At 40.7% G+C, this 23,087-nt stretch overlaps 1 protein-coding gene across 4 annotated transcripts in view; it reads right to left on the reverse strand.

Annotated features, from left to right (window-relative positions):
• The window catches only part of Erbb4 (erb-b2 receptor tyrosine kinase 4), a 1,013,423-nt gene extending 995,870 nt beyond the window's left edge, over nucleotides 1-17,553 (reverse strand). For all 4 annotated transcript variants that reach the window (XM_021186126.2, XM_021185960.2, XM_021186207.2 and 1 more), the window contains exon 1: nucleotides 16,692-17,553. In XM_021186126.2, the coding sequence (XP_021041785.1) occupies nucleotides 16,692-16,773 (82 nt within the window). In that variant the 5' untranslated portion in view covers nucleotides 16,774-17,553. The remainder of the gene's footprint in view (nucleotides 1-16,691) is intronic.
• Between the last annotated feature and the right edge of the window lie 5,534 nt (nucleotides 17,554-23,087).

Below are 23,087 nucleotides of genomic sequence, written 5' to 3' on the forward strand. Positions count from 1 at the left end.
CTAATTTATTCTCAGATATTAATAATATAGATGTCAAAAGAAATAATTATTATAGGCAAAATAGTTATTATAGGCATCTGTGTTGTCTATAGTTCATGGAGAGTGTTTATTTCTATTTAGAAAATATTGGTATTTAGGTTCTATTTCTTTGTTGGGAAAATGACAACTGTAATGCCCATGTTGGTAAGATCAGAGGAAAAATATTACTTAAGAAGTAGTTGGCACACTTCTTAACACAGTACACCTTTTAAGAGGGTTTTTCAAATGTCATTGTAATTTTTAAGAATATTTTACCTGCATGTGTGTGGGTGTGTACCACATGCATGCCTAGTGCCTGAACATATCAGAAGAAGGAATCAAATACCTTGGAAGTGGAGTTATGGATGATTGTGAACCATCAAGTGAGTAGCAGGAACTGAACTCAGGTCCTTCACAAGACTAACAAGTTTCCTTTAACTGCACAGATATTCCTCAAATCCAACATAGTAGGTCTTGAATAAATTCTGTATATGATTTTACTGGCCATTTATCAATAAAGAGTTAATTCTGTATTTACAGAAAATTATAAGTAGGGATTTAAACAGCATTGAATGTAAATGACTTGAGGGGAAGACATTGTGGTTCATCCACATAGAGATATCCAGCAGGCAGAGGGAATCAGGAAGGGGTAGAGCCTGGTAGATGAGTGAGGTCAGTCTTTTACAGGGGTCAGGGGCTCCAGGAACTAAAACAAAAGGATAGCAAGGATAACAAGTTCCGGAGCCAGAGAGATGTGGTAAAGGATGTTTATGGCCTTCTTACTTGGGCAGTTCTGCTCACATGTCTAGACCCATATACAGACATACAAGCATACACATAATTTAAAAATAAAAATATGTATCTTTAAGAGGATTAAGAAATGAGAAGATTGGTTTTTAAAAGTATTGACTTCATTGCTTACCTCTTTAAGGGTACATGCAAAACCAAAGATTTAAGCCTGACTACAACTGATCCTTGTTAAATAGGTCACTGTAATATTGCCCCAGCAGAATGGAGAGCTGGCTCATCAGTTAAGATCACTCACTGATACTGTAGAAGACCTGGGTTTGACTCCCAGCAACCACATGGGGACTCACAGTTGCCTGTAATTCTAGTTCCAGGGCATGTGATGCCCTCTTCTGACTTCCAGGGTATCTTGCACACCTGTAGCACATATACAAGCACTGAAGTATAAATATATACAAACAAAATGAATATTTTAAACAATAGAATATTGTCTCTTCTAGAACTACCCTATTTATCTGTTTCCATACTATGGAGGAGGGTTACTATCACCTATCTTGTAGGTTTTCAGAAAACACTGCATACATCAAAGGACCAACTAAGCCACACAGCACTAGACACATCAAAATGGATACAGTGTGTCCATAACACGGAAGTGTGTGAATCAGAAAGACCAAGGCAGACACTAGTGTATCCCAGAAATGCAGTTTCCTTACAATCTAAGAGAATTTTAAAAGAACAGGCACAGAAGGCAAGAAAAGTAAACCATTCTTTTTAGTGTGCATCTTTCAACACAGATCGCAAAGTAGTAACAAAAGAAACAGAAATGCCAAAGGTCATGAAGTAAACATTTCTTATGGGTGACTAATGGAAAGGCTGGCATATTTATAGTTGAGTACTACATATGCACCTTTTTTGGCAATTTCTCAACACTTCACAATCTATTCACAACTGCAGACCAAGGCTTGACACTCCCTGATAGGCCTAGCTATAATATCACCAAAAATGTGTATTTATACTATCCTATTTGGTTGCATCCTGTCTTATTTGCTTTTGTTCTGTACTTTTAGGATGAGAGCAATCTATTGGGATTGTATATTGAATCAGAAATGTAAAGGTTTCCTATAGGAAAAAAATATGATTATTTTGATATTTGAGCCAAAACAAGCTCTTGCAAACCATTTAAGGTTTTATCATCAAGATAGAACAGGTTGGATAAGTGAAAAGCGAAGGTGGCCAGAATCACAGCCATAGCCAATGGAGACATGGAATCTGGGCTTGAGACTGGGAAAGGGCAACTGGGCACCATGTGCTTGTGATGAGTCATGAGACTTAGTGCAGAAAGGGCTTTCAGAAGTCATGGACTAATCCCTTCCCCAACAGTACTGTGCATCTGTTCCTCAGCTGCCTCATCGCTCCTTACCCTTATAGAAGTGGCTGGATCATAGCTTACCACCCCACACCCTAAGCAACTCGCTACCTCCTGGGGCAGGATTCCAGCTCTGAGAAGCCTGAGGAGAAAGTCCTTGTTGGTGTCTGAATGAAATCTGATGCCTTGGAGTTTCAGACAGCTGTTAGTGTTTCTGTTCTCCAAGGCTACAGAGAACAGTGCTAATCCCTCTTATACATAACAGCCATCCAAATACTAAAGCCCGTTATCGGTTCTCCTTCTCAAGCAGAATCATCTCCATGTTGGCATGCTCTTACGTCTTTATTTATTCTTCATAAACATGGCACATCATCCTTCTGTGATAACAAAAAGTATGTTTTTTAAAAAGTACACATCTAAACCCATTAGCAAAAAGTATCAAAGCGAAGCTGATCCCACCATTTTCATAATGTCATAATTATGCATTCATCATCTAATGGTTTGATTCTATTTTTAATTTTTCAAGACCATATTTTAATTGTTTTCTTTCTTCTTATGTGTCATACATGAAGATTAGGTGTTATGCCCAAAAGCAGCAGTTCCAATATTCATGCACATACCTGTGACAGCTAAGTGTATTAAAGATTAATGAGGAGGAGGCAGTGTGGTTATTACCCTCCATGATTATCACCACTAATTCAACCTGTTGTGATTGCTAAATAGCCAAATTCTAGACCCAAAAGACCTACCAGCACCCCTCATCAGCATCTGTTTTCAGAGTCTTTTGTTTAGCCTCACTCGTGTAACTAATATGTGGGCCAAAAAGAACCTGACTAAGTCATTTGCTTTTTCACTTCCTGTCATGAAAACACCCATGCATATGTTTAACTCATACACACGCATTCCTCAAACTGGGCAGTGATGAATTGTAGCAAGCTTTACTCAAAAGTATTTCTATTTCTATTATTTTAAAGCTTATTGGAAGCCAGGCGTGGTGGCGTACGCCTTTAATCCCAGCACTTGGGAGGCAGAGGCCAGCCTGGTCTACAAAGTGAGTTCCAGGACAGCCAGAGCTATACAGAGAAACCCTGTCTCGAAAAAAAAACCAAAAAAAAAAAAAAAAAAAAAAAAGCTTATTGGAGGGAGAGGCTTCATAGCAAGCATGAGGTCCAAGATTTAGATGCTAAAATCCTATCTGAAAGACTGGCAGACACTGATCCCATAATGCAGGAAGCATACGGATTTCCCCAGGTTGAGATAACTAGGTAAACTAGTTGGAATTGGCAAGCTCTATGTTCAGTCCCATCCTGATCTATAAAGCAACAAACCATTTAGGAAGACATCCAATGTCAACTTTGGACCTCCACGGATGCACACACATGTATTCACACAGGTGTGAGCACACAGACAGACACAACATACCCATACCTATTATCAAAAAATGTTATTTTATTCAGGGTAATATTGAGGACATTCAGCCACCAATAACAGAGGTGTACAAGAGAGAATCACAGTACATGCCAGAGAACTATAGAAGCCCACTAGAGTGACAGCTGTGAACTCTGTAGCTTTGTATCTAGATAAATTTGAGAAAAGGGTTTCTGAGAAAGAAACTGGAACATTCTGTCAAGCAAGAATGCACTTGGCTACACTGAGAATAAAATCTTAAGACATATATGTGGGGGTAATGGGAAATATTTTGTCCAGCACATCCTATGCAAGGGTTCATGGAACTTTTTTTAAATAGGTCAAAGTTTCCTAAGTCCTAGAACTAAGAAATAAACAATAAAGTGATTTCTTCATATATTTCATTAGGAAGCATGTGTAAGCCTTTGATCTTGACACAGGATAAAGTGAAAACTGTCTTCCAGTTTCAAGCCTTCATGTGCTCTATCAGCACATGCACAATTACTACAGACTGTAATCAAGAGAGAAGCCGTTTGGAAAAAAATTAACCTTGAAATAACCACTTGCAATATGATGAGATGCACAATTCATGAAGATGAGAATTATTTTCTATTGTGAGCTTGATTATGGAGAATATAGTCTTTAGTCAGGACCAAGGTCTAGCAGACATAGAAGTACTACTACATGGGGTTGATGCCTTTTAGGTATTGTTCTTTTAGGAATGAATCTTGTGATATCTCCAAGTGTGAATATTGTCTTTTCCTATCTTTTTTTGCGGGAATCACATTCCTTCAAGTGTCATATATAACAAAGTGATAATTGTTACATGTGTTTATAACCTATAAACAATAAAATTATTTCTTTATGTGGCAATAGCATGGATTCATTAAACTATGTTAAGAAGGATAGAGTTACATGAGAATATTTACATGACCCATTTTATCATTGTTATATGTATTTATATACTTTCTGTGTCAGAATTTTATCTGCGATTTTTCTTTATTTAGAAATTTCACCAAAATTTATCTATTTGGATAATAAAACTATTTCATAATACCCAAGGCTCTCATATGGCTCCAATATGGCTGTGCCATATTGGCTTGAGAAGCAGATAGGTCACTAGTTTACAAATAAATTTGAATCAACTCGGGGGTGCAAATCACAACATGATCAAAAAATAATGGGGTTTCAGACTCAAGCTGCAAAGAACCATTCAGTACACACGAAGCCCCGTGTGCAGCCTCGAAACAAAGATTATTTCAGAGATTTCGACATATTTTCATTGTTGGCAGGCTTGGAGCAATTGAAACATTTTTGTTTTATTTTTCTCTTCTTTCCCATTAATAAATTAACCTTCACGATATTCATATTGCAAATGAGAAATATAGAACTTAGAAATTTATTTTTATGTAACCTACAAATATTGAGCAAAAGCTGTTAAACTGGGAGAGATGATCCTAATATGGACCTTTCTTGGAGTGATGGGGCCAGTTTGTAAAAGTATAAGAGCATGTATCAGATCTAAATTAGCTAAACAAAATTAGATGCATACCATTCTCTAGGTCTTATCTCTTTCTCTGGCTTACAGTGCGCTAATTCTGGCCACAAGCAATAGGGTAAGCTCTGTAGAAATAATGAATGCCCCTTTCACCAACACTTGTGTGAGATGTTTTGTCTATTTTGATTTATCTCAAAGTCTCTTTTCTATATACTTTCAATTTTCATCCTGTACTTAAAAGAAAGAGAATAACAAGGCCAGTAAAGAATTACATCTGAATACTAATCACTTCCGTTCCCATTAATTCTAAGCACATCTTTAGAGGTTTTGATACATCTCCAGGGACTGTGGGCTGCTAAATTTGAAGTTAACAACTGGGAAATATTAACTATTTAGCTGATGTATTTTACATACTAAGCATATGACTTTAGCACTAGTGCCTTTATTGTTTCTCACAGGCACCAATACATTAGTTAAAAATACCACAAAAGGCCTGTGGCCCCGGACTGCTGCTTTTAATTTAGATGCATTGTTTCATCCATTGCTAGTAATAATGGCAATGGTGGCTCAAGGTGTCACATTTAGCTTATTCAGAGGGTAGAAGTCAAAGATGGAATTTTATCCATGCTAAACAATGCGATTAAAAAAACGCAGTGAGTTGTATTTTAAGGATCAGGACCTTAATAATATAGCTGTCATCTACTAAAATTGGCTGTGGTTCAGTTCCATTATACCATGTTCTAGAGTTACCCATGACAAAATTTGCATGACCCATTTTAAAACATGTCCTATATCGTACAGTGTTCAGAAGCAGGTTAACAACATTCTTACCTAACATACAAATTCGGCTTTTGAGCTTTCCCACAACCTATGTGTCCTGTGGCCCTGGGTCCCACTAGCATTGTATTTTTATTACTTTTTCCTTCTTTTTTTTTAAGGAAAGCATACAAAGTTGGGTTTCAAGATATTGCTATACTCCTGCTTTGTTTTCAGTTTTGTTTTTCAAGAAAATAAAACATATGGGAAGGCTCTCTTAACAGAGGCTGTGCAAAAAAAAAAAAAAAAGAACAAAAATGAACCCAAACAGTGGCAAATATAGACTGCAATTCAGACATAGTTCTTCATATAGTTGTAGGGGAAGTGGAAAGAGTTGCAGAATTGAAAGGAAAAAGGGATCTGTAAGGCCAAGGATCTCTTCCTTCTGCTGAGGGCTGATAGGTAGAGAGGCTATGGCTTTGTGAAGCTTCACTCCCTTTGCTACTATAGGAAGGCATGAGTGGTTCTCACATCCAAAGAAAGCCTCCTGGCCCTCGAGATATACTCACCATAGTAAAAGACCAACCAGGCTCCCAACTCCTAAAGGCTTCTTTAGAGGGTACAGTCGTGGACCCCGGTAGCCTAGAAAGGCTGGCAGTTCCCTACAGAAAGGTAACTTGCAGGAGTAGGAGGAAGATTTAGATAGATATTTTCCCTGGTGGGATTCTGCACTAAAAATGCTACAAGCCCATCAGCCATTTGCAGAATACAAGTCAGTTATCTAAAAGAGCATCCAGGAGAACCCCCATCATCTCCCTATTCAGTTTCCCTGCTAGTGCTTTCTTTAAAGAGCCCTTCAAAATGGTGAGCATATGTCTAGTTGTCTATTTTAGGATCCTGAGACACCTTAGCTATTACAAAGTTATATTATCACATCTATCTAGAAATAGAAAATGTTACATTCTGTCTCTAATTCGTTTTTCATGAAGCTCTTATTGGATTAGAATTTCCCTGAAAGCAAATATTCCTCCCCAAAATTTCCAAGATCACCGGATGACATACTCCATACTGCGCTTTATGGCTGTCAACTGTCCCTTGTTGGGAAAAGTCTGTTGCCTTAAACTTCTACTATCTGCTCCTTTGATTCTTTTATGACACAATTTACTTTTGATCATGTGTATATGTGTAGATCTGTGTGAGTGTGCACCACATGTGTGCTGGTCAGAACTTGCCCTAAGAGGCCAGAGGCATCAGACCCACTGAGTTGCAGTTACAGGTGGTTGTTAGCCATCTGACTTGCATGCTAGGTATCTTAGTGTTTAACTGCTGTGAAAAGACACCATGACCAAGGCAAGTCTTATACAGACAATATTTAATTGGGGCTGGCTTACAGGTTCAGAGGTTCTTTCCTTTCTCATCGAGGAGGGAGCAGGGCAAAATGGATGAAGGCATGATGCAGGCAGAGCTGAGAGATCTACATCTTCATTTGAACGCGGCTAGTGGAGGACTGACTTCCAAGCAGCTAAGATGAGGGTCTTCAAGCCCTCACCCACAGTGACACACCTACTCCAATAAGGCCATACCTACTCCAACAAGGCTACACCTCTTAATAGTACCACTCCCTGGGCCTAGCATATACACAGCATCATACTAGGCATCAAACTTTGGTCCTATGTAAGGGTGATTCATTCTTCTAATCACTATACTAGCTCTTCAACCGCTGCTCCCTAGTTTTTAATATGGTCCCAACCTTCAGAGGGGACATTGCTAGTGGTTGGTAAATCCCTAGTGCTTAAACAGATTAAAACTTTAAAGCAAGTGATGAAGACACAGCAGGAATGTAATTACCATTTAACCTAAAAATAGTGGATTAAAAAAAAAAACAGATACGTGTGTTTAAGGATAATATTCACATTTTTTCAACTTGCCAAAAATAAAATGAACAGAAATACTTGGTATCGTATTATGAACAAACTCTAAAAATGGGCAAGGGTTTCAAATTATCCAGACTTGGAAAGACTCCATTTGAAGAAATAGCTTCCGACACACACGAAGGCAACCAAAGAAACATGCTGGGTAAACACAGCTAATATCTATTATTAAGAAATCTGTATTTATGTTTTAGAACAGCTTGCACTGTGCACTATATGATTTAATTACAAATAAAAACCATGTATGGGTGAACTTAAAATTATTCGGGCAAGTGTATATTGTTCTTTAGTTTATAAAATTCTTTAACTGCTTACTATGTCTTTGGTTCATATGAGTCAGGAGATAGAAAGTTGCCTCCAAAAAAGCAAAAAAACGCATGCTAGATGAAACAGGTGATGTTGATAAGGTTCAAGGGTTATGCTAATCACCCGAAGGGAGAAATAAGGTATAGATGCAATTCAAAGTGAACTTAAAATATTCAAAATATTTTTTGTATATAAGGCATCAAATAAGCCATGAATTATAAGAAAGGGAGTCAACAGTGGTAAAGGCAATAAACTAGTCCTGGTATGGAACACTGGGTAAGGTAGCCTGGCTTTTTACATCTTAAGAAACTCTAAGCCATAGTTGAAAATAAAATGGGAGACAATTTAAGCAGCCTTTGAACCTCACAATGAGATATGGAAAATATTTCATAATTAAAACTAAGATAATTGGTGTACTTTATCAGGATGTTCATCCAGCCACAGTAGGAAGGTCTTAGAGGTAGGCAGACCAGTAAAGAGAACATTGTGGTACCATTTCTAAGGATTTTATCTTTGAAAAAAATTTAAGGACAGATTTTAATAAAACTTACTGTCAATTTTTCTTAGAGCAAACTGGTGTAATTGATATCACTATAGATAAAATGACTTGCCAAGGAACTCCTAAAAATGAAAGTGATTGCATGTATCTGGAAGAAATATTCTGTTCAGTTATTGTTGTTTTGATTGGTTCCCACAGAAAGAAACTAATACTAGCATATTCCGCAGGCCTACCGGGCGTAAGAGCAAATAAAGATCTTAGGAGAAGGAATGTACCTAGTCCATGACAGTTCCTGCTATCTATGACCAATATTAGGTAACCCCTGCCAGTAATAGGGGCTGATCTTGAAACTGAGAACTATACACATTGGTAGCCACACAGGACAGCATCACAGAACCTGAAGAAGCCACCGACAGTGTTTTCAGTCCTAATCATTCAGGAGACATCCAAGTGGAATGGAGAGTAGAAGACATCTCTCCTGAAAGCTGATTTATGATCACCACTTTCAATAAGGACTTACCACAGATAGTAATTAATACAGAAGTATATGGAAACAGAAAGGAGTAGAAGTCAAAAGAAGAATAAAGATTCAGCAAGTAAAACTGATTGTTGACATAGATGATGCTGGGGGATGTTAATTAGTGGTTATTTTTTTCTTTAAACATCTTTAAATTGAATTTCAAAACTGGCAATATGTTGTACCATATATGTACAGATGTATATAAGTATATACGTTTGTTCTCTATTCATTTAACTCCCAGAATTCAGGAACTGCATCTTGCATATTCTTAATGGTATGTAGCATGCTTCAGTAACCTTACAATATTGGAAATAACATGATTAAGAGTAATGATACTGAGATATCCTCATAGGAGATATTTAATGATGTTGCAAAGGAAGTCTCATGGTGTCTGTGTTAATCTTTTATAAACTGATGGGGAGGGGGTTCTATTTCCATTTCCCACTCCTAACAGGAAGTGACTCTTCCTGCCAGAACAAGTTTCAAATCTCCGGTCTGTCACTAGGGTGCACAAGATTATGCGCTCAAGAAAGCATACAAGCTTGAAGGAGCTCATCTATGTCAAGACAGAATTAAGGTGGGATCAACGGTGCTGCAAGTCACAAAGCCCAGAGGCAGTATCTTGCAGAAAAGCCAGAGACAGGCACTTGTACCATAGAAACAAATCCGTAAAGTCTCAATAGTGAAAGCTTTCCTGGTGTAGTTGTTCAAAGAATAAACGGCATAAGAAAACACAATTGCCTTGGAAATAAGAGCCTTAGATTCTATATAGGCCTGGATGAATGTGATAGATTTCCTTGGATTTGTTGGTTAAGGGAGTCTACTAACTTAGTGGTGAAGGAGATCTAAGCAGATATTGTTTACAATCCATTATATTTAAGTAAATACCTTGTTTATTATGGATTAGATAGTCTCATAAGGACTGCATAAGGTCTCATGAAAGAGATGCTTGAAAGCACCATTATATACAGATATTAATGCCCAGTGCTCCTGTGTGGATTATAAGATCTAGATTAGGCCTAGAAAATCAGGTATACATCCTCTTAGAGTTTTCCTGACAATGTACTATATTTTTTAATCATCACTCTATTGCATGAATTATATATGCAATCCAATATTATGACCTAGAAACAACAATGATAATGATGCTCATACGGTCTTTGTTTTGGAAAGAGCTCTATACAGTGTAGGTAAGAATGAAACTCTGTCTTGTGAATTTTGTTATTCTCTTTGACAAAACCTTTTATTTGTCCATTCAAGTGTCTACAAGTGTTTCGAGCACTTCTATGTATTTTTTTAGCAAATAATACTGGGAATAACACTCCGTTTGACTCTGCTTCTAAGTTCTTTACAAAAATGAGAAGACAAGACTAGATCAGTACCTTCTAAAGAGCATTAGATTTCTCTGAAGCCAGAATGGAGAAGAGAGACCAGCAGAGGGGAAAGAAGGAAACACCAAAGACCCTCAAAGTAGGATCCAAGAAGTCAGCTTTTCTCTTCAGCTTAAAAAAAAAAAAAAAAAAGAAGAGCTGACTATAAAACAGGTCTTCCCACATGAGCTTACTCAGTAACAGAAGATCGACATTTAAAACCAATCTTAAAACAATTGATTCTTCTCCCTTGTATGCTTAATCATCATTTTCCAATGATATCATTAAAAACAGCCAAGATGTTAATAATTGAGGCATTAAATTTAGCACTAACAGCAGTATGCAAATAAACTGGGAGTCTAACACAACCTTTCTCAAAGGCTTATACCAGAAGCTCCACCTCTCACATTTATTTCAGTGCTTTATTCTTCAGTATTACTCAGTAACAGGGCTGTTGATGTGCTACCCACAGTGCAGGCTTCGCCATTCTTATTAAATTCTGTGTGAGTCTGCTCCCCCCTGGAGTTGTGCAAAATGATGGGCCTATCAGCAATCATTTATTTAAAAATAACTATGAGACAATTACTCCCTGTTCAAAAAACCTCTTTTGAATCAGCACCCCAAACCCCCACATATTTCAACATTGTAGTTTCTATCTCTCTCTCTAAATCTAGAAAGGACTTAAGTTTTGACACAAAACAAGAAGCTGACTTTAAAGCTTGTTGTTAAAGCTTCAAAAAATAAATGCTTAATAAAATATGTCAAAATATTGACAACTCAGAAAGATATGTGAACAATGAGATCTGAAGAGACCAGAAAGCAATTCCAAAAGGTATTATTTGAGAGAAAGTGTTTTCACAAGCAAGTGCTACTAAGTCAAGCACCTCCTTGTTCTTTTCAATGGGTGCTTTCCAGACACACACAGCTTGCTAGGGAGTTTATGTTCTGCTAACAAACATATGTACAAATGTTTTAACTGCATGTACAACTTGAATTTCATGTAGAAAAACAATTAACTGGTTACTAGAATATATCTCAGCATCACAGAAGGCTTTAAACTCATTGTTGTGGAAAACTGCTACATAGTAGAGAAATATACCGATTCTTGCATGCATTCCCTCTCCCAGTCAGGTAATCCAACTCACAAGGACATGGAATGAGACTCTGACATTAAGAGCCTAGAACTGTCCCTAGGATGTAGAAGTCCTGATTTAAACCTTATGGTTATGGTCTATGCTGCTCTTAATTGCAATAGAGGCAGGTAAAGTCCCCTTAAAATTATGCAAAAGAGGTACAGTTTCAAGAAACATTGAGCTACCATCTTTTTTTATTCAGAACAAATAAATAAATCAAACTGCTTTCTCATAATCTATAAACTCATTTTAATAACTCTACTAGTAATAGTGAAATTATTTTCTCTGACTACTCAATATTTATATTACACAAAATGGATATTAGAATAAAGGTACCAAGTTAGTTCCATATGGTGAAATGTTAATATAACAGACCATCTATATAATATGGGGGGGGGGAGCTGATATTATGATTGGCTTCTATCCTCTATAGCAAATTCAGCATCACTCTGTAAAGGATAACAGGATGGTCCTGACATTTTATTTGACATTTATTATACACTTGTAGATTTGAACATGTATTAACTAATTTTAACATAGCTATTAACATATCTACAAAAAAGTATCCCTCAGAGGCTTGAAATTAATCAGGTCAAATGCCAAGAAGTTTGGCTAGTATCAGAACATTCCTTCCGATCATTTGCTTCATTTGGGTTTTTGGTATTTATTCATGGGCATCCAACAACAGCAGAACACCAAAAAAAAAAAAAAAAAAAAAAATTATTGCTTTTTTGAAAACACAAACTAATTTTTATTGTAGAAATTGACCAGACATAGCACAAAAAGCAATGCAATATTGAAGATATGCTAATTTAGAACATTGTGTATAATGTACACTTTCCGTAGCCATTAATCTCAAGGTGGCTGTAATCAAGCTTCAGAGAATACTGAGAGCACCATTCCTCGCTGTCAGTAGCCTTTGTTACATGGCAGTCATCCACCTTTCCATGGTCAAGGGGAAGAAAGAAGGAGCACACAAGGAAAAGAGGTACTTCTCTGTAGGAAGATTTGGCCTTGGATTCTGGGCTTTTGAGATGCCCTACTGATCTGGGATCGATGCCGTTTTATTTTCTTTCAGGAATAAATCTGAGCAATGGAATGGCTTACGATTGTTCAGCCAACCAGCCATATCAGATTTATCAGAGAGAAAGAATGAAAACTGGCTTAGAGAACTCCTGCAGAGGCTGAGTGGCATGTTGCTGGGCAAGACACACACAAAATGAATACACTTAGTGGTGAAAGGGAAAAAATATATATTCACATGTGCCTAAACTCAATAAATAATACGTAAGGAATCCATAGTAATGGAAAGGGTGAATGTGTAAGACAGGTGATAAATAGCACTTCTATTTAAGAACCAAAGAGATGAAAGCTCATGAATACTAAATATTTGAATCCACTTTGAGGAGGAAATATGATTTTTCTATCAAGTGAATGCAAACTGTAAAAAATCAGCCAATGAAAACACTATGTTCAGGTTAGAATAAAAAAAATGCATAAATCTTGCAGCACATGAAAGCCTCAGTAAACATTCTGATGTAATTTCCTAATTAAGACACATTTCCAAAGAGTAAATTATATATATATATATATATATATATATATATACTGCTGTAAGTGCTTGATTTTCAAGAAATTTGACTTTTTTGTGCATGCATGATTAAAATAAAGGCAGTTGAGATGAAGAGAAAAACCAGGAATGAGGGCCGAAGCAGAGTTATTCCACTTCATCTCAACCATAGAAACTTGCCGTGTTTTCAAGTAATTTGAAGCTACCATGCGAGGTATTCATCTATTTTGAAGTATTCTGAATGAAAAACTATGTTCTTCTATAAACCTATCTTGTACAAATGCATGCTTTTCAAAATTGAAGGAACAAAAGGGGAGAGTGTACCCATGGTTGTGACAATTGCAAAGGCACTCTGAAAAAATAAAATGATTGATGCATTTTTTAAAAAAAAATCTATGTAATATTTTTCTCATTAAGTTTCATTGATAATATTTCTTAAATGTAGAATACCACTGAAAGATTGGGGGAGGGGAATAATAAGCCGTAAGTGTATAGACTATGTGTGCACTTTAAATAATAAGCAGGGGAACTAAGTAACTTGCACATGAGAAGAAAAATGACCTTGTCCACAACATATTAAGGCTTGGGAGGATGTCACTTCAACACAACTGAATATTTTTATTTCAGTACAAAAGCGATATTGATAAGTTCCACCACAGAAAGAAGGAAACATTGTAGAATTATTCCTCCAGGTGGAATTGCCATATAAAGACCTTTGACCAAAACATTTATAGATAACATTTATCACCGGTAATGAGACATAAATTCCTTGAAATTATTTTTAAATACTCAAAAGCTGACTATTTCCTCCTCCAGCAAAAGAACAACCAAGTTTTCTTCTGTACAATTTTCCCAAGAAACGTCTTGATGATCGTACAAGAGAATCACCCACTGTATGTTTTTATTCCGTTCACACACAGCAGTAAATAAGGTGCATTCCTTCTGCTTAAGAAATTAGCATTTCAAAAATCTGCCACTTTCCCCTGAACTCCAAGCGTGTCTAATAATGCGAAAAGCAGATTGTCTTCCCTCGTTTCCTTAATTTGTTTCATCTAAAAGCAATTCACTCAACATCTTGTCGCCCTCTGGCAGCCTAGTTTACTTATCCGCACTTAATTTCTCATTTGGACCAAAACAAACTCCTCCAAACTGCTGCTGACTGCTAACCGCGAGAGAGGAGACGCGCGCTATGTATTTACTTGGATAGACAGCCACACACATGCACAGCCGCAAACAGAGCCTCACTCTCACCAGACAGCGACTTGTTTTGATAATAGCACTACATTAAAACCAGCTGAACTTTCTCTGCCAGGTGTGGTGGAGGCGCCTGGAAAAAAAGAAGAAGAAGCCCCTGGGGGCACATTTTCCAATAGATCACCTAAGTATGCTTGTTGCAATTATACCGAGGATACACCCGAGAGCTTTTCTTTGTGCGGCCCTTTCATCTAGATCACTTTGTGTTTTGAACAAGTGAGGCTCTCTTTTGTGCCCCCAGAATTTCAAGTACAGAGTCACACACGAAACAACAATGGCACGCTAATCCTCCTGCTTCTAAATGGGCTCACTTGTGGGTCTGACAATTCGCCCAGGGAAAAGAGCAGAGGGAGCTAGGGCGCAGGCTGGTGTCCTCTGAGACGCAGAAGGGGACAGCTGCAGAACTAATTTGGATTACATTCCTTGCCTAAATTCTGAAAAGGGCTTTTAGGCATAGCCCCAACCGGGAGCTGCAGAGTTAATACCAAATTGCTGTGGACTTGAAGCGGGGATCCCCCAGCGGCCCAGGCCACGCCAGACAGCCCCCTGGTAGGGTGGCCTGATAGAAATTCCTCTCGGCTAAGCCTGCATGACAGTGGCAAGTGTTTTTGAATGGGTCAATGTGCATAATCAACCCATTGAGGGGAAAGGCAAAGGGCTCCGAGTCGGGGGCTAGAAAGGGATGTATCTAGGCGGCCGCCTGGAATCTCAAGTCCTTGCTGCTGCTCTGATTCCAGAGGTGGCTGGAGCGCAGGATCTGGTATGCAGGAAGAATTTCAGAGTCACTGGGAGTATGCAAACGGCCAGCACAAATGGCGCACATGTGCCATTCGAAGGTCATTTTGAACAGCTCAGAGATTGTAACTTGTTATTTACTAGACGAGGAGGAAGAGGCGGGAGCGGGGGCGGAGCGGGAAAACTAGCAAGCTGCGGCTTTCTCGGTGAGGTCAGAAGGACACCCTCTAGGGACCTAAAGCTCTCCCTGTCGCCACTCCTGAATGTTTTATCTTCTCAAGCTGACGCCCACGTTCCCGCCACCAGCCCGGGAAGGTTCCGGAAATCTCTCTGCCTTCTCCAAAAGCCCTCTTCTCTCCCCTCTGGGCCGGGTCAGACACACAGATTCTCCCTAGTCCTTTCGCGTCCCCTCCTCTCATCCCCGGGGAAACTCCCAAGAGTCAAAAAACTTTGAGCTCCTCTACATCGCAGCTGCTGTCATTGGCTCTGGCGGCCCCAGCACGCCAGCGACACTGTACTGCCTCTTTCCTGGTCAATTAGTCCTTTTTCTGTCCAAATACCTGGGGCTTGGGCGATCCGGCCAACAGTGGCGGCGCTCAGGACGCCGCCACCCGGCCCGCCTCGGGCTAAGTCAGCGCCACCCGCGGGCTCTGCAGCCCGGCAGGGCAGTAAACAGAAGTTTAGGCCAACCCCAAGTTGCACTACTGGAAGAACTCTTCCCAGAGCCAAGTCCAGCATGGGGAGGGAAGGCTGGGCTCTGGGCTCAGTATGCCAGGCTCTTTTATTGAGAGAGAGAGAGAGAGAGAGAGAGAGAGAGAGAGAGAGATCATTCTGGCTGGAGAGTCGCACCCCCAACACTCACACACACCCTCTTTCTCGCCCCAAGTCAATCGCAAGAGAGCCCAGAGATGCCAACTAAGAAGGCCCAGAGTCCCTGGCCCCCGGCCGAGGCGCGCACCCGGTGCGCTCCAGCTGCCCGGATAGGGCTGGGCGTCCGGTGTGACCCCGCAGGCTACTGGAGACTCGGGCCAGGGACTGTGCGCCAGCATGCTCAGGTGCCAAGCCTGGCTCCCCGGCCGCGCTCCGCCGCAGCCCTGCACCCCGGGGAAGGCCAGCCAGGCTCAGCTCAGGAACCTCCTGGCAGCCCGAAGAGGTGCAGCGATTCTCCCGTTTGGTTTGATTTCCCCCCACCCCTTTCCAGCTCAAGGAGGAGGGAACCTCCACTGACGGGCTCAGGTCTCCCACGCCCCGAACAACGGGCGCCACCAGAAGCGATCCCGCTTAGGCTCCCAGAAAACGCGCGAGAAAGAAAGAAGGGGGCTAAAGAGAGGGCGAGAGGGGGGACAATAATATAGAGGGAGGCAGGAAAGCGGAGTCATTTGTAGCATCAATTAAAAACACACGCACGCACACACAAAGGTAAGTTTGGGATGGAGCGAGGGACGACCCAAGGCAGAAGCCCTGTCCCTAGGGTCCCTGGAGCCGAAGGGTGACAGAGGGGCGAGGGAGAAGGGAACCACCGGAGGCGGTGGCGGGTTCAACAGCTGGAGTGCGACCGGGAACCGCGAGACCGCGACCCACCTGACTGAGAAGCGCTGGGCTGGACGCTCCCCGCTGCCACCAGAAGGCTCCCCCAGACCCAGAGTCCCGTCGCCAGCTTCATTTTTGGCAAGTCTCAGATCCCGCGCTGACAATTACATGTCCAAATACCATAGCCACTTGCGGGCACGCGGAGGAGATCTCCCCCCCCTCAGCCGGGAGCGCTTGGGGGGCTCAAGGGGGGCGGGCGCGGCGCGCTTGGTGCACGGGCTTCCCGGGGCCGGAGAGCCAGTCGGCGACGGTGGCGGCTTCCAGGACCTGTGGACCCGCGGACCCGGCAAGGGGCCGCGGAGGAGGGCGCGCGGGTGGGAGTGTGCGCGACTGTGCGGCTGGTGCTCCGAGCACAACGTACAGCTAGTTCCCGGAGTGATCCTCCGCTCGCTCGTTCCCTCCTCACTTTCTCGCTCGCTCGCTCGCTCGCTCTCCTCACTGGTTGGTCAACGATAAAAAGAAAGGGGGAATAAAGGCTTCCAAAAAAAGTTGATTGCAAAGAGGCGGCGGGGTTCCGGCCTCTCCCCCCAAAACCCGGCTATGTTCAGCTCTCTCTTCAGTCTCCTTGCACCTCCTGTCCAAATCTGGAGGGAAAAGGAGGGGGTGTTGTTTCTTTGCTTCTCCCCGATCCTGTCCCCCTTTTTTTCCACTGTCAGCTTTCCTCACACTTGTCCAGCCATTGCAGTAATTAAAGCTCCGAGCGTCATTTCCAACGCTCCGCGGTCTCCAGCCGCAGCCCCACAGAGAAATTAATAAGAGTCAGAAGAAAGATTTTTTTAAAAAGAAAAGAAAAGAAAAGAAAGAAAAAAAGAGGGGAGTGGGGGGTGGGAATCAAACAACCCTCCACGCAACCAGCCAGGCTTTCCTCCGCTGCGCAAGCCCCGCCCCTGCTCTGACCCATGTAGCCACGCCCTCCCCCTAAGGAGAAATCTTATTGGCTCAGACACTCCCCAAAATCCTCAGCCTCTAGAGTTGGAAAAACACCTGTCAGGCAGTGGGAGCAGCAGGGTCGTGGTAGGAGCTTGGGGAAGCAGGATCTGAAAAGCTCAGTGGAGACCACTGTCTGAAACGCTCCCGTTGGGGCTGCCCCAGCAGAGGCCCTGGACAGCTGTCCCGCTGAGTAGTCAGTCCACCAGAAGGAATGCTTGCTGAACGAATTTTTTGACACAAGAACAGGACATTTTCTTTATTGCTCCAAGGTGTCAGTCCATACACAGAACCTTCCCTGGAAATAGAAAGTTAACGTTGCTTTGGGAATAAAATATCTTTGTCCCTCGACATCACCCAGAATATTCCATACTTAGTACTTTAGAATGGATATTGTAGGTAGCTGGTAGCCTCGCAGGTAAGATGAAATCTTCCAATAGTTCTTTTTATTTTTCCAAATACGCCATCTCTCCTACCTTCCCAAGATGACATTGGGCCAAACTTAAAAATCCATATTTGTGAAACCACATTCTTTGTTTCTGAAATTATGCAAACTCTCTCTAGCCTGTGCTGTTCAGTCTGAAGGTGTTTAGGAGGTGAGATCTTAGCTGACCTTTGAGCCGTTAGAGCTACGCTATAGCAGGGCCAGCTTGAGGCCCTGCACTTGCCCTCTTTGCAGGGTGTGTGCTTCCAAGGTCATCAACCACTGTACGACTAAGTTTCTCTAAGTCTAAAATGCCCTGGAAAGGATTACTGTAGTCTGAGAGGCCACAGGTCTAAAACTGCTCTATGCTGGGGCCAGAACCTGTAGTGAGTCCAAGGATACTCCTTTGCTATATGTACAGCTATTCTATGAAGCATTTTCTATGCTTTCTTTCAAAGCAGTGACTAAATATATACAAAAAAGCAAGGGTGCTTTAAAACCAAACCTCCCTACTTCCTCGGTCACTATTGGAGTCCTTCCCCATCTCCCACATCTTTTGACTATGAACCCATCCCTTAAGAATTCCCAGGCAGCTGAAAACAGCAGTAACAGAAGCCTGAAGCTTGAAGCCTTTCCTTGACCCCAGTGTATAACAGGCCCACTGCAGGTCAAACAAACTGCGTGTGCTTTTTATCCAGAAGCAGCCCAGGACAGAGAAAAAACGAGTCCCCAGAGCCAGGCCTTAACTAGAATGGCACTGACTGCAGAGGCACATGCACCGGGTTTGGGAGTTATCTCTATTTTTGTCTTATCTCCTCTCCACACTCATTGCTTCCTTTCGTTTAACACAATCTCGGCCCAGTTTACCTGTCTTCCATCAGCTTATGATTACTTTCAGATACGTTTTCTCCAATAAAAGCTGCTCATTTTTACATCTGCCACCACAATAACAATTTCAGTGACAAAAACAAGCTCCTTCAAGGGGACTGGAGGGAGTTTCAGCTCCTACATTTTGTTGGAGTCCAGTTTCTGGTGACAGTTATTTTTGAAAAGGGAAGAAATTATAATAGCTAAATTATAACTCCCGTTATGAGAAAATGATTAGATGTGTAAATATCTCATGTTATTTTCTAGATGTGCCTATTATGAGGATTTCTTTGTCTTCATTTACCTTCAAGGGACTGAGAGTATAGTACCTGGCATGCATGAAACCCTTAGTTCAAGTCTTAGTACTCAAAAATAATAACTCCTATCCTGCCATTGCTGCAGATCTTTATATATTGCTGCAGGACCTCTATATATGTTCTCACTTCACCTATATTTTCCAGACTAATTCTTAGCACAAGAGGACTTTTAGTCACAATCATAGATGTCACCATCTCCGTAGAGCTGATTTTCACCAATTACGTTGCCAGCGTACCTATAATTTGTATCTAAATCTCAGTTGGGTTTGTCTTGACCTATATTTTCCTGGTTCTTACTGAATCAAACAGTAATTGACCTGGCCATAGGTTGACATTTGACCAACAGCTTTCGAGCTTACAAACTGGACATAAAAGTTGTAACTTATAGAAGCATGCCATATTCAATAGGGACAAATCTTATATTTTAAAGCCTAGCTTAGATCATTTCAATTAGAAACAGACATGTATAGAGGAACATGGTATCCTGAGTGTGGCCATAAAGATTAAAACAGAATACAAAAGAATTATTATTTTATATGTCTGCTCTCATCAGCTTCCCATGTCTGCTGAATTAGCACATGGAGGAACAGGATCACAGAGAACATTTTCTACCTGGTATGGGAAGGACATGCTATCTGAATTGCCAGAGGCAAAAACAGATCTCTGCATTTCCCCACTTTGCAGTGTGGTGTTATAATAAAATCTTATCACTTGACTAAAATGTGTAGCTGAGACTTAAAACCAGGCCAGGGGTGAGGATGGGGTGGCGGGGGTGGTTGGGGAGAGACTAAGTAACTCATTATTTAGCCAACCACAAACAAGGAGCAGGAACGACCCGTTGAATACCTTCTCCCTTGATTCTTATGAATCTGGAAATCCGCTCACGTTACAACACTCTAGTGGTTCTAAGTTGGACAAGTCAAACACAGAAAAATGCATCAGTCACTGTTGATTAGATGAGAGACAGTCCTTTCCACCACGTTCCTTCCCTGGGATTTCTGTTCCTGGGAAAGAAAAAGTTCACATTCATTCTGTCCGTGCAACGAGAAAGAATGAAACTGCCATTTGAAAGGAACAAAAGTCCAGATGGGTCTGGAAAGGATTCAAGCTCTTTTTGTAGTGTTTTCATTGAGCTAGTTCAGTTTTCCCTTTGTTATCTGAAACCAGAACTGCATGGCATGAGAAAAGAACTGTGCAACTTGAACGAGGTGGTGCAGGTCCTCATTCTCCCTAAAGAAGATGTCTTCACATGGGCCAAGCTTCAGTTTTCTGGCCTATCTTCTTATCACTTCCCGGGAATGAATAGTCCCAATGCATACCATTATCCTCTGATACCTCCCCCATGTCCCTTTCACAGGTGACTCACTGCTCCTGGTTATAGAAGAACTTGCATATGGAATTAAAATCCCTTTATGTTTCTATTATGAAGAGTCACCACAAGAAGCTCAAATGTGGCAGGCTTGCTTCCCCACCTCAACTCCCTCAAATGGTGGGAGTATAAATAGATAACAAGATCATAAAGACACCAATTTCATTAATGGCATTAATGTGAGACATCCATTGATGAATTCTTAGTGATTGACTTATCAAGAGGGGGAACTTTGTTGAATGAAGTATGTCACTGGGAAGATGAGAGGAGATGGGTTATGCCTTTGAAAGCTTTTCTGCTCCTTAAGTCTTCTTCTGGTTTGGCTTCCCAACAGCTATTTTAAAGATAGAAAGAGAGGGAGGGAGGGAGGGAGAGAGGGAGGGAGGGAGGGAGAGAGAGAGAGAGAGAGAGAGAGAGAGAGAGAGAGAGAGAGAGAGAGAGAGAGAGAGAGAGAGAGAGAGAGAGAGAGAGAGAGAGGGAGGGAACGAATGAATTTTCTAGTCAAATCTCTTGAGGATAAGCTCGATGATTCTTTACTAAGCTGGGCTATTATGTTCTATATGTCCACCAGAAAGACCAAGTAAACATTCAATAGTAGCTACTGATTAAAAGCAAAAAGAATGTGGATGTTTGTCTCTGTCCCTTTCCATATCTAAATGTTTAAAAGTGAGTTAACCGTTGAGGATATTCATTGAGGATACGATCGCATTTCTTACATTCCTGTTCTCTCTCTATTTTTTTAAAACTCTATAAAGAGTTTAATCATATTACATTTAATTCACAGAATTCTCAAAAGAAAAATGGTATTTGTCATACACCCCAAATGGATGCTATTCTGAGTACAGTCTCAGAAAGCTCTTAGAATTTTTCTTGAACTCCCACTAAACAGCCCGCTAAAGCAATCATTTAGGAACCACATATTTTCATCTTCTCTATACGGATGGGTAAACCTTCAAAGACTCAGCAAAAAGGTTCTGAGAGTTCAGAAAGGCTCATAAATTTGAGTCCTCTTCTTTCAATATTGCAAATCTTTCTCTTCCTTGCCTGCTCAATCACCTCCCAGTCTCCCAGTCTCCCTGCCTCATCTCCTGTCCTGCAGCTCCCCAAACCTTCCCCTACTTCTACTAAATCTGCCTGTTTTCTAAAGCATCATGAGGTCCAAGATTATCTACCAGCTCTCTTTCTTCCTATCTTCAAGTGACACCCAATTCTCTATTTCTTGGGATTTGCATCTCAGAAAATATTCATTTTCTAAGAGTTTAATACTCTGTTTACCAGTGGGATGGTAAGAAGAGTCACAGAGACTACTGAAACTCACAACCTAGTTTAACATGGAAGAACTACAGGTTAAGACCTGCATTGATCATATTTGTTGATGTGGAAGAAAGCACTCACTCAGAAAAGGATACCAGGTGGCCTTTATGTGTTTCCTTCCAAAAGGAGGTTGATAATGTATATTAATAGCTTGACAAAAGCTTTTGCTGTTGATCTGCCATAAAAGAGATAAACACTAGTTAGGTTATCTGTAATATATTAGAGCACACTTTAAAAATTACAGCTATGAATATACTTAGTCAACATTCATCTTTGAGTGCCATTGCTGGCATAAAATAAAATAAAATAAAATAATAACTTAAGAACAGAATGCATTTTTAATAACTGGTCTTGGAAACTTGAATGTATGTATACGAAAACATGAAAGTGGACCTACAATCAACTCAAAATATAAATGGAGAGACGAAGCCACTAGAACACATCTGGAGAATATTTCAGGACATCAGTGTGAGCCAACAATAAAAAGACGAGTTGATTTATCTCAAACTAAAATCTTTCTGCTCAGCTAAAGAAAGAACCAGGCGGGTGGGGAGGAGAGGACCCGACCAATGGGAGAAGATGCTTGTAAACTCTCTATAGGACAAGTAACTAAAGTGCACAAGATATGAGGTAACCAGGTTTATATCCACTAATGATATTAGCAATAGTAATAGCCATGGTCATTTTAAAATATGGGTAAATGATTTTAATGAAGACTTCTGAAAAAAATATAATGGCTAAATATGTATAGGAAGATACTTCATAACAGATTTGATGCCCCAGGAAACGGGGATGCTGGGGGCTGGTATGGTGGGAGTGAGGGGTGGGGTTGCTTGGTGGGTTAGGGAGCACCCTATCAGAGGCAAAGGGGAGGGGAGATGGGGTGAAGAACTCTGGGAGAGGGTCGACATTTGCAATGTAATAAAGTATTAATTTAATAAATTAAAAAATGAATTAAAACAAGATACTTAATAACACTAATCACGATACAGCTATGTATCAAAACCACAGTGGTTAGCACCTTAACCCTCTTTAATATCAGTTACATTAGCTATAATAGGTATTATTTTAAAAGGAAAATTAAGAGAAAAATGAATACAACAAAGTAAATCCAACATATTGAAGGGCAAAAGCAAAGGAGAAAGGCAGGGCCTTAAATACCTCTGGTA

Source organism: Mus caroli, chromosome 1, assembly GCF_900094665.2.
Source record: "Mus caroli chromosome 1, CAROLI_EIJ_v1.1, whole genome shotgun sequence".
NCBI lineage: Eukaryota > Metazoa > Chordata > Mammalia > Rodentia > Muridae > Mus > Mus caroli.